The 13,715-nt window shown below is 37.2% G+C and overlaps 1 protein-coding gene across 1 annotated transcript in view; it reads right to left on the bottom strand.

Annotated features, from left to right (window-relative positions):
- LOC106874411 (putative lipid scramblase CLPTM1) overlaps positions 1–13,715 on the bottom strand; it is a 65,989-nt gene that overhangs the window by 20,396 nt on the left and 31,878 nt on the right. The window contains exon 5 of the mRNA XM_014922136.2: positions 10,508–10,593. Within this exon, the coding sequence (XP_014777622.1) occupies positions 10,508–10,593 (86 nt within the window). The remainder of the gene's footprint in view (positions 1–10,507; positions 10,594–13,715) is intronic.

The raw sequence follows: 13,715 nt of genomic DNA on the forward strand, positions 1-13,715 counted from the left end.
TTAACTGACCAAGTCTCTCCTCAACTCCAAACCCAGAAGGAAACTTGCAACCTTGATGAATGGCACCCACCACAAGAATACTTTAATAAATTATAAGTAATTAAACTGCACTAGCTGTTGATTGGAACCATAGCTGCAACATTTAGGTTAATGCTTGTTAATACTCTTGTGAAATATATGAAATAGGTCATATTAAATAAATTGTAGACAATGAAATGTGAGGCTGTAGTGTGATAAGTCTAAAATTCATCTCCTTTTCACAGACCAAAAAACCATTTGGTGCTTAACTCAGCTAGACAGCCTCAGCAGACCACTAAGAGCAGATGGTCACAGCAGACTATTAAGAACAGACAGTTTTAGGCATTCAGACACACTACCTTAAGTAAGATACAACTTTGGACACTCTAACATGATGTACTACAGCAAGCCTACTACAAAATACAGCACAGTTTTCTCTTCCCAGCCAGTGGTTATATTATCAGCATTATTCTTGTGTAGACAGCCAACACAGTAAATCACATCCAGCAATAATAAATATGTTAAAAGTTGAAAGTTTGTGAGTTGTTTCATTTATTATACATGCAGCCAGTTAGACCACATGACAATGGTCTTCAATAATACAACACACACCAACAAGCAACCTCCATGACAAAGCTGGTTAAGCATCCTTGCGACAATCTAATCAATAAGTGCAGTTTCTTTGCATTTAACTTATATTTAAAAAAAAAATATTCTTGTGGTAAGTGCCACTTATCATGACAGTCAAAGACTAGGAAGGTCATGCAGGTCATAGATTTGGCAGCAATTATGTCATTATTACTAACAATAACTATTACACAGCTACTGTTGACTGAAAGGATAAGGATGGATATATTTACAAGGTGTCCAACATGAATATATATTTTATTTGTTTCAGTCAGACACCACTTTGAAGAAGTTTTAGTTTCTTCTACCAAATCTACTCAGGGTTTTGGTCAGCCTGTGAGACTACAGTAAAAGATACTTGCCCAAGGTGTCACCACTATGGGGCTGAACCCAGAACTATGTGGTTTGGAAGCAAGCTTCTTATCACATAGCCATGTCTGTGCCTATATTTATTGTATCATCATTGTCATTCAACGTCTGTTGTCCATGCTGGCATGGGTTGGACAGTGACCAGGGTTGGTAAGCTGAGGAGCTGCACCAGACTCCAGTCTGGTTTGGCATGGTTTCTATGGCTGGATGCCCTACGATTGTTGACAAGATCCATGAAAATTAAAAGATTAAGTATCAAAGGATATTAATAGGGACAAAAAAACAAACAAACAAACAAACAAAAAAAACAATTTAGCTGTAACCATGACCACTTCTGTGCAATAATCCAGGTTGCTGTGGTTGATGTTTAGCTTCAATTTCTTTACATCAAATACAAGAGCGAGAATATTTCCAGTGATTTGCAGCAGTTTTGGGGAAAATGGAAATATGTTATACCAACCGTAGGAGAAAGTGAAACTGCAAATGGGTGATAAGAACTGGTGTGGGTGGTGTGCTTTGAGTGGAACTAGTATGTTCTCAAGCCCTCATCAACAGTCATTCTATATCACATTACCACCATGTAATACATGTTAAGTTTAGAATTAAATAAGAAATAAATATATTTCTGTAACTACAATAATAAGGAGAATTTATTGGGAGAAAAATGAAAAAATTGGCAAGCTTTAGATTAATTGACCTGGCGGAATTGTGAGCACACTGGGCACTTAGCAGCATTTTGTCCATCTTTACATTCTGAGTTCAAATTCCTCCAAAATCAACATTGCCTTTCATCCTTACGGGGTCTATAAAATCAGTATCAGTGAGCACTGGGGTCGATGTAATTAACTTAACCTCTTCCCTGAACTCGTCAGTCTCGTACTAAAATTTGAAACAAATTAAGGTAAAAATTTACCTTTACATAATAAATAGGTCACTGTGACATATTTTCGAATATGCACGGTAAATATATTTATATTGGTATTCTTATTTGTTTCAGCCATTTGACTTCGGCCATGCTGGAGCACCGCCTTTAGTCGAACAAATCGACCCCAGGACATTCTTTGTAAACCTAGCACTTATTCTATCGGTCTCTTTGGCCGAACCGCTAAGTTGCAGGGATGTGAACACACCAACATCGGTTGCCAAGCGATGGCGGTAGGGGGGGGATAAACAGATACACACACACACATACGATGGGCTTCTTTCAGTTTCTGTCTACCAAATCCACTTACAAGGCTTTGGTCAGGCCCGAAGCTATAGTAGAAGACACTTGCTCAAGGTGCCACGCAGTAGGACTGAATCCGGAACCATGTGGTTGGTAAGCATACTACTTTATTTCATAAATATTTGCCATACCACAGCCACTCCTGTGCCTATAATCACATTTATTGGAGAAAGAGAATGAGAGATGTTTAGCTGAACAACCTCACATAACTGATAGTTATTTTATTAATTGTTAATAAGTGGAAAGTCAAAGTTGGTCCTTGTGTGATTCTAACTCAAAATGTAAAAGGCTTGAAACTCAATAGGACAAAACATTTAACCTGGTTGTCTACTGGACCAAAGACCACTAGATAATTTCCTTTGTTCCAAGGGAATAATTCTTGAAAAGAGGATTAAATTCTTTTATTCCACTGAACCCAGAGGTAGCCAATCAGCTGCTCTGGCAACGATCACGCTCGGATGGTGCTCTTAGCGCTCCACTAGCATGGATGCCAGTCATTGAATTTGATTTCGATTTCACTTGCCTCAACAGGTCTTCGCAAGCAGAGTTTAGTGTCCAATGATGGAAAGGTACACCTAAGTGGGCTGGTTACACCCCTGGTATAGGCCACGGGTTATGGTCTCACTTGGCTTGCCAGGTTTTCTCACGCACAGCATATTTCCAAATTGCATAACCTAATAGGTAACATTATGTAAATTCATTGCATTACAGAGTGAAGGGGAGATAGGAATGCAATCACAGCAATAAGTTTAATGTTTTCCTTTTCAGTGTATTGTGCAGGGGGCATTGTCTTCAAGAGTATTTGATTATATATTGTATTTGCATATGGATGAGGATAGCTGTGTGAAAAAGTGTCACACCCTAACAGTGGAGGGAACCTGTGGAAGAGGTAGACCCAGTAAGACATGGGATGAGGTGGTGAAGCATGACCATCGAACATTGGGCCTCACAGAGGCAATGACAAACGACCAAGACCTTTGGAGATACACTGTGCATGAGAAAACCCGGCAAGCCAAGTGAGATCGTAGCTGTGGCCAATGCCAGTGTCGAATAATGAGCCAGTTTAAAAATACCCTCCAGTTGTTGGGCAATATGCTGTGCATGAGAAAACCAGTTGAGTCAAATGAAATCATAGTCATGGCTGATGCCAGTGCTGCCTGACTGGCCCCTATGCCGGTGACATGTTAAAAGCACTATGTGAGCGTGGTTGATGCCAGTGCCACCTGACTGGCTCCCGTGCTAGTGGCACGTAGAAAACTGGTTTTAGAAAGGGCATCCAACTATAGAAACATTGCTAGATCAGATTGGAGCCTGGAGCAGCCACCTGGCTTGCCAGTCAAACCGTTCAACCCATGCCAGCATGGAAAGCAAACGCTAAATGATGATGATGATATTGTGTCCTATAATTAATTTTACTGGCCTGGAAGGATGAAAGAAAACTGAATTCGTTTGGGATTTGAAATCAAAATTACAAGAATATACACTCTACTGATTTGTTCACCAAGCTTGCCAATATAAATATGTGACAACTACAGAATGAATGAGCATACAATGGAAGAATTAGCAACACTGCAATTAAGAATAAAGTTGACCAAAGCTATGGTGCAGTCTTACTCTGCTACAAGAACGTTATTCTATGGTGGCAAACTGTACAATGTCACAACAGTAGCTTCTTTATGGATGAAGAGTGACTTTACAAAGAACAAGTAGGAATTTTACTGGGAATAGATTTCAAAAGTTTACCACATATCCTATAAGCACTAACTAGCATAGCCAGAGTGTGTGCTGCCCCTGGACCCCACAAGAAACACATATTGCCTACAGCAATAGCCTACAACAGTCCTGAGATGGACTGTCCCACCTCCCAGCTACACTAGTGCCTATAAGGCAAAGGTTACATGTTTTGATGTGCCAGTTTAAACTTCAGAGGAAAGTTATCTAAGCTAAATTCACCATGAAAATTGTAAGTTTAGTTTAGATAGTAGAACTATAAGCGATCAAAGGATTTATATATATAGCTAACACATGCCAAAACATTTTGGCAAAGAATGCTGGAAGCACTTCAACTTTGTTTATCTCCCCACCCCAACAAGTTTTCTAAGCAAAATAAGACTGCATGTTCGTGTTTTGAATGTTATTGACGCCTGGAAATGTGCACATGTAATTCTTGGGCCAATTCAGTATGAAACAATATGTGACAATGCAATCATATCTGATACTATGGTAAAAAAGACACTCATAATGCCATGCAGTGGGATTGAACACAGGGTCTTCTGACATGAAGCAATCACCTTAACATCATTTTGGCATGTCTGCATCTATACATACAATCACATAAATATGCACACAAAGTAATTCAAGATTACCTTTAGCATTTTTATACTTAAAATTGTTACTACACACACACACTTTACTTCTTTCAGTCACTGATCTGCATTCATGCAAGAACACTGCCTTGAAAGGTTTTAGTCAAACAAATTGTCTCCTTTCAAATACCACATTCACTCAAAAAGCAAATGTTGACCTAGAGTTATAGAAGACACACGTCCAAGCACCATTCAGTGGGATATAATGCCAAATCATATGGTTGTAAAAAGAACTTCTTAACCACACAGCCATGCCTGTAACTTATACACATATAATTTAATGTTTTCTCTGGCTGGATGCCCTCCCTGGGCCTCCCCTTCCATAGGTTCCATCCACATTAGCGATTAGCACTTCTCTATGCAGTTATCCTCATCACATGACTATACCAGTGCAGTTTTCTCTCTTGCACACATTTGATGTTTCTTATGCTCAATTTTTCTTTCAATACATTTGCACTTTGTAGCACAAGTACAATGACGTTGCACATCCACCTGTGAGCCTTCACATGCCCTCTGCATTCATAGCCCATGTTTCAGTACCATGTAGCATTGTTGTTCATACACAGGCATCATACAATCAGCCTGTCATTCTGAGAGAAAGGCCTTTTATTACGAAGAGGTAATAGCTCCTGAACTTTCTCCAGCCAGTTCTAACTTGTTCACACTATACTTTTAGATTAATCATCTCCCCTGCTAATTACATCTAGGTAACAAAAGCTACTAACTACCTTTAGTAAACCAATAGGTGTGCTCATAGTATGTATTGCTTAAATGCATTTATTACACACAAAGCATACTTTCAGAGTTAGTCTGCCTTACTCTTTTTCTGCATAACAAACAAGACCATTTTCTCTAAAAATATCAGGATCCTGTTTTCTTTCGTACTTAGTAAAACCTTAGTCTTTGCTAAATTAACCTTAAAACCTCTTGATTCTAGGTTTAGCTTCCATGCTCAGAATTTCTGAATTTCACTAGAGATTTAGCAATGAAAACTAGATCATCAGCTTATCAGGGATCTCATACGTACCCAACAATGTCATTCTGAAAATATACTATCATATCAATGAAATCTCAAAGCTACAAGATAATGTATGATAAATTCACAATGATGTGAATAAATAACTTCTCCAAGCCAATGAATGCCAGGAACAGTTGTTTACTCTTAGCTAAGTATTTTTCCTTCATATTGTCTTATTACAAAGATTGGTACCTCTTCAAGAGATATGGCATCTCAACTAGGTTTAGTGTCATGAACCAATTGTGCTATGACCCTCTCTCCATTACCTTTGATAATCTCCTCTCAAGTTTTCTCTTTGTAAGGCATCTCCTTTGCTTTTGAGGCAGTTTATGATGGCACCACTACACCAGTCACCTCCTTGCATAACTCGATCAATTATCCACACTGTAATCATGTAGCCTATCTCAAGAGACATTTTGAGCATTTTTGCAACTATCATTAATAGACCTGCAGCTTTCTTTATGCCTTTGACTGCTTTACCTATTCTGCTGGTGACACCTTGAATTGTTGATCACTTTGAGGTGAGCATGCAGTAGTCCCTCTTTAGCCAATGTGTTCTTTATATTCAACAGCATCTCATGAGTGTGCTTCCATACCATTTTCTTGTCTTTCATACTTATGGTGAACATGCTCTCATTGTTCCAAAAACATTTCTTATTAATGATATCTTGCTTGCTCCCAAATACTGTCTCATAATATGGAAAGCTTCAAAATTTTGATGCTAATGTTGCAGCATAAAAGATGCACAAGTATATTAAATGTATCCCAATATCAGCAGTGCGTAGTCACAAATAAAATGTTTAAGTGCATTCAAACATGCACTTTAGGATCAACTTTGCATATAGAACCCAGGACAAGGCTGTGAAGCCATGAATTTCACCACCCATCACCCATGTGGATTTGGGTTGAGCACATTGTGTGATACCACAAGCAAATGTCTCTTACAATAACCCTGGGCCAATGCAAAGCTTGTTAATGGATTTTTTAGATGGAAACCGGCAAGGCCACATATGGCATCTTGGAGAAAGTGTTTTCTACAATAGCTCTGAGGTCAATCAAAGTGTTCTAAGATTTTGTAAATGGAAACTGAAAACCACATTTATATTCTTTATTTATACCTATATCTGTGTGTGTGTGTACATTATATATATAGGCAGTGTTTCAGATCAGGACACCCACATAAGTTGGATTTTCTGTTTTGACAGGGAGTTTTCCAATTTTCCGTTTTTTATCACAGCCTTCAAAATGATTGGGGTATGGAAGAGGAGAAACATCATTCTATGAAAGAAAATTTAAAAAAAAATTTTTTTTTTCAACTCCCTTTCCCCCTCACAACCCACATTTGGACCAATTTTTTTTGCACTAGCAATGGAGTTTAAAAGAGTGATCAAACAGATTTTGACAGAGCAATTATAGAAATAGAAAGCAAAAGTTATTTTACACACACACACATTCTTTTATTCTTTTACTTGTTTCAGTCATTTGACTGTGGCCATGCTGGAGAACTACCATGAAGGGTCAAGTCCCCAGGACTTATTCTTTGTAAGCCTAGCATTTATTCTATCAGTCTCTTATGCAGAACTGTTAAGTTACAGGGATGTAAACACACCAATGTTGACTGTCAAGCGATAGTGGGGAGGGGGTCAAACAGACACAAACACACAAATATATATATATATATATATATATATATATATGCACATACACAAAAGACAGGCTTCTTGTAGTTTCTGTCTACCAAATCCATTCACAAAGCTTGCCCAAGGTGCTACGCAGTGAAACTGAACATGGAACCATGTAGTTGGGAAGTAATCTTTGTACCACACAATTATGCCTGCACCTTTTATATACATATAAAATCATCATTGCTTTTACGTTCACTTTTCCATGTTTGAATAGGTCAGATAGAATTTGCTGAACCAGATCTATGTCTGAATGCCCTTCCTGTCACAAACTGTTTTCATGCAATTCAAATTTTCTCCAAAGCCAGAAAATGGAAATGGGCAACACCATTTGTTTGATGGTAATGTCCATTTTATAACTGTCATGCAATAACCAAGACAATAAGATACAACCCACCACACACAATAGTTACTTATCATTCTCTATCCACCAACTCTATTGAGAGAGAGAGAGAGAGAGAGAGAGAGAGAGAGAGAGAGAGAGAGAGAGAGAGAGAGAGAGAGAGAGAGAGAGAGAGAGAGAGAGAGAGAGATTAGAGATATGAAATAGTTTTGGCTATCTCATGAAGGAATATTTGCAAATAGAGAGAGAGAGAGAGGATGACTAAGAAAAAATATCAAGTTTCACTGTATACATGACAATCAAGTTTATTCTATAACTTGTTTTTCTCACACTGATAAAGGTTTGCAAGTCCACAAATTAATTTCAACAAAACATGTCATTTGTGAACCCTAATACTTAAATTTGATCTCAATCCTCCTCCTCCTCCTCCTACAACAACAACAACCATTATCAAAGTCTTGACTAATATACACATTCAACCATCAGCTCAAAGTTACTTTTACCTACAGCATGCATTCATAATGTTCTATATCATCATCACCAACATCCCCACCTCCACTATCATCATTAGAAGAGCATATCTTGCTGTGCATTCCACACAGACGGTTAATTAATGCCTCTGGCACTCCACAAATTAGCATCATTCATTTGATAGATGAAAGGTGAAGTAGATGAGGAGATCCAGTAGAATCAACAAACTATGATGAAGAAAAAATTGAGAAGTATTTTGTGTGTGTTTTAATTAATTTATTTTGTTTTGCTTATTCATGAAGCCAGAAGCCCCATGACACTAAATTTGATTGTATACAATAAGCTCATCATTATACAAGATGTGACAAATAAAAACCCCACATTAGCCACATGAAGATACCATTACCACCTGCATAATTTCACTTGTGCAACATTAATGGCCTATGTTTCACTGCCATGTAGGGAAGCTGTCTGTACACACACAATCTGCCTTTCACTGAGCGAAAGGCCCTTTGTTACCAGGAAAGGTAATAAACTTTGCCCAGCCCATTCTTATTCTAGCAACAACATATTCAAAATATTCTCTTCCACTACTAACTTGGTTGCCTAGGTAACAGAAGCCATCGACCACTTCTAAGGACAACACTGGACATTTGTGGAAGTCAACCAGTCTCTTTTGTCAAACCAATAAGTCAGGATTTCCCAACCAGGGGTGCGAGATTGCATTTCCAAATGATTTGGGCAGGGCTGGATTTATAGAGTCAAAGAAGGCAATTGCTCTGGACACCTTCATTCTTATATAAATTATTACTTTAAGGGGTGCAAAAACATTAGAAGTTTTTAGGAGTGCAGGGCATAAAAAAAAAGGTTGGGAACCACTGCACTAAGTTATAGGAACATAAGCAAGCTAATACTGGTTGGGTTGTCAAGCAGTGACAGGGGACAAACTCAAAGATACATGCATATATATATATATATACAATGCACTTCTGCATAGTTTCTGTCAATCAAATTTACTCAGAAGGCATTGATTGGTTTGGGGTTTTGGTAGAAGACACTTGTCCTAGGTGTCATGAAGTGGGACTGAACCTAATACCATGTAGTTGCAAAAGAAGTTTCTTAAATACAAAGCCATGCCTGGTTAACTATTTTGATAAAAATGATAGTTATAAGGTGTCAGTTATTCTGTTATCCAATCATAGTTACTGTATAGGATTTTCTAAAATGGTCCTCTAAAGAGAGGAGTGCCTTATATTCAAGATTTCTATTTTGAAAGGCTCCAAATATATGCTAAACCATCTGTATCAGGATGTTTTAACCTATAGTCTTTTTTTATTTTTTTTACTCTTTTACTTGTTTCAGTCATTTGACTGTGGCCATGCTGGAGCACCACCTTTAGTCGAGCAAATCGACCCCAGGACTTATTCTTTCTAAGCCTAGTACTTATTCTATCGGTCTCTTTTGCCAAACCGCTAAGTGGGGGGACAAACACAGACACACACACATATATATATATATATATACACATATATACGGTGGGTTTCTTTCAGTTTCTGTTTACCAAATCCACTCACAAGGCTTTGGTCGGCCCGAGGCTATAGTAGAAGACACCCGCCCAAGGTGTCACGCAGTGGGACTGAACCCGGAACCATGTGGTTGGTAAGCAAGCTACTTACCACATAGCCACTTCCAAAATCCATATATAATATTAGCATTTAATCAACTTATTGAGAATGACTGTACTGTTAAGACCTACAGATTTTTGCATGAATTGCCAATGCATAGAGTTTTCAAATAATAAAATATTTCTTGTGTTGGTATGACATTAAAAGCTCTCACTCCATTTTTTCAGTGAATGGAATAGGAAGGACAATTAGCACCAAACCCAAATGAAATTCAAAGACAGTTTCATTAAGGAGAGAAGGACAGTAACCATGATCCATTACAGCTTTAGAATTTCTGAGGTTGGTGGAAGATATCCTCAAACTAGAGACTTGAGCTAAATGCTTGCAACAAAGCAAATTTCAATGAAGGCACCTAAAGTTCTAGGTGGTGGTGTTAAACCAAGCAAAGGATTAAGTCTAACAACCAAGAACTTAAAATGCAAAGAACCAAAACAAATACTACAATTCACTTCATTTGAAGCTCTGATAATCCCATCAACTCCCCACCTTGGACTGATACTTAATTTTACAGACCCCAGAACAATAAAAGTCCTTGGTGAGATTTGAATTCAGAATGCAAAGAACCAGAACAGATACTGCAATGCATATTTTCCTATTCCCTTAAGTCATGCGTCATTCTCAAGAACACAAAACAAGCAGTGAATAAACTTGTGTCTAATGACCAGGAACTTCAGAAAACAAAACAATAATTAGTTTTTTTTACCTTTCTAAGGTTAGGATGTGCTTCTGTTTCTCCAGTCAATAGATTCACAGTCTCGTGGAATTTTCTTTTCTTGTATTTATTTAATTCTGGAAAAAAAAAAAAAAAAAAAAAAAATCAGTATACTGCTGGCATTTAGATTAAGTTTGTCTCATGTCTCCCTTTCAAAGAAGAACACGTTAACCATCTAAAAGGAGATGTATATACATTAGATGTAATAAATTTACTAACACATCGATTATTATAAGAGTGTGATTATGTGGTTAAGAAGCTTGCTTACTGCATGGCACTTTAGCTCCAGGTTGACCAAAGCCTTCTGAATGGATTTGGTAGATGGAAACTGAAAGAAACCTGTCGTGTGTATGTGTACCCTTGTCTAGACATCATGTAATGGTTGTAAACCTGCATAATTGTCATACAAGTGATGCTGTCTGTTTCCAGTCTTCCTCAAAAACATTAACCCTGCTAGGAAACAGGTGAAGGTTGGTAATGGGAAAAGTATCTGGCTGTAGAAAATCTGCCTCTGAATTCCCTCTGACCCATATAAGCAGCATGGATAAGTGGATGTTAAACAAACACAAATACGATGACACACACAAAAAAAAAAATTTCAAGACAGTACGAAAGTATGAAAACCATACAAACAATGAAATCACCATAAAGACAATTGTTTGTATAAACCAACAATACTTTGATGTCTTGACAAGTCAGAAACCCTACATCAAAATCAAACAAGGTGTCAATATTTTCCTTAGTTACATACATATACACATACACACATGATGATGAAGACACACACACAACACTGTTCAAATCATAGTAACAGAAGTGTTAAAATACAGATAAAATATGTTACTCTGCATTTAAATATATCAACAAATATAACAATTATTATTATATTTCAAATCTTACATACACTACACTTTTTATATGCCATTATCATAAAATCACAGACAACAACAACAATATTATAATAATTGTCATGTCTAAGACAAAATAGATTTCCTTGTCTGTCTGTGTCTCTCTTGTAAACACAAACACCTACATATAGTAAGCTATCAATATTATTATGGTTAAGAATTAGCCTTAGACATGACACATTAAAGCATATATAATATAAATTTCAAAATTATTAGTATAATGATAACAGAAAGGAGGTAACTATTTTGCTCCACAAATTAAGTTAACTTGATTAAACAATATCCAAAATAAATAGAACTCAAAAGAATTAATGTAAGACACATAATTATAGTATAGTATTAACCCTTTTAATATCAACCAGCTTGTTGGTATGATAATAACTCCTGATTTTAAAGTGATCTAAATTAAAGCCTCATATGTTCCAAACACCAGCTTAATAATGACAAAATTATTTTCCTCAGTTCTTCATTATTTTCAAAACTAACACAAACAAAGGAAGTATATTTTCACAGAAATGTAATAATCAAGGGGTTCATCTTTACATACAGGGAAGGCATATGGCCCAGTGTCTAGATCATTGAATTCTCAATCATATGGTCATTGGTTTGATTGGTGGCCTGCGAGGTACATTGTATCTTTGAGCAAGGGCTTTTACTTCATATTGCTTAATGAAAAAGTACCCAGTTAGTGTCAAGATAATTTAGTAGCATCATCATCATCATTAAACGTCCGCTTTCCATGCTAGCATGGGTTGGACGATTTGACTGAGGACTGGTGAAACCAGATGGCTACACCAGGCTCCAATCTGATTTGGCAGAGTTTCTACGGCTGGATGCCCTTCCTACCGCCAACCACTCAGAGAGTGTAGTGGGTGCTTTTACGTGTCACCCGCACGAAGGCCAGTCAGGCGGTACTGGCAACGGCCACGCTCAAAATGGTGTATTTTATGTGCCACCCACACAAGAGCCAGTGAGCATTAACAAATTAGTAGTACAAACAAAACTCTTCAGGCATGAAGAGCTATGTATCCAACAATGAACTCATTAATCCTATTTTTACCCTTTCACTCCAACCCCAAAATCTTTCCAACTAACCATCAAAACACAAGACTCAAAAACTGAAAACTCTCATGTAATGAACCAAAATGAAAACTTAATAAATCATATTTTATCAGGACCTTACTAAGTATATTAGGTATTTTCGTAGAAACAAAAGAGAAGCTAGCTAAATGTCTAATAGAGAAAATCAGTAAAGTCACCCATTCGTTTGTAGAAAACATTAAATTATCTCTTGAGATATGCTGACACACTGAGGGAGACTAGATCTGTTTTGTTATCATCAGTGATGATAAAGCAAAGACAGAACCTAATTTATGCACTGGGTTCAATCATAAAACAAACAAAGGCTGTAGTACCAAACATACTTAACCCATTAGCATTTAAAACGGCCGCCATCTTAAGCTAAGAAATGATACACACACACACCAAAGGAGCCTTGTGAGTGAATTTGGTAGAGAGAAAGAAGCACATTGTGTTTACATTATATATATATATATATATATATCAATGAAATGGGTTATTTCCCTTGAATGTTTAAAAATATTGCGCAGATGCTATGGGTTATTTCCCATGCTTGTTAAAAAAAGTTATATGAGGTAGACAGATATAAATGTCCCTTCCAGGGGCTGTATTATCGATTTTTTCAACAATCTAAGTATGTCACGAGGTTTCCAGACATGAGTTCTACTCACGTGTCAAGTTTCATCAAAATCAATAAAACGATGTAGGAGGAGTTAGCTAACAATGCCACAAACAAACATGCACTGATTTTCCACATATGTAGTAGAGATATATATATATATATATATATATATATATATATATATATATATATATATATATATATATATATATATATATAAATAAATAAATAAATATATAAATATATATATACATACACATGCGAAGACCTGTTGAGGCAAGTGAAATTGAAATCAAATCAAATTCGATGACTGGCACCTGTGCCAATGGAGTGCTAAGAGCACCATCTGAACGTGATCGCTGCCAGAGCAGCTGACTGGCTTCCGTGCCAGTAGCATGTACAAAAACACCATTTGAGAGTGATCATTACCAGCGATAACGCCTTACTGGCACTTGTGCCGGAGGCACATGAAAAGACATTCGAGTGAGGTCATAGAGGCAATGTGGCTGACGCCAGTGTCGCGTAACTAGCACTCATGTCAGTGACACATGAAAAGCACCTTTTCAGTGTTGGGCCTCATGGAGGCAAT

The sequence above is a fragment of the Octopus bimaculoides genome, chromosome 16 (genome assembly GCF_001194135.2).
Source record: "Octopus bimaculoides isolate UCB-OBI-ISO-001 chromosome 16, ASM119413v2, whole genome shotgun sequence".
In the NCBI taxonomy this organism is placed as follows: domain Eukaryota; kingdom Metazoa; phylum Mollusca; class Cephalopoda; order Octopoda; family Octopodidae; genus Octopus; species Octopus bimaculoides.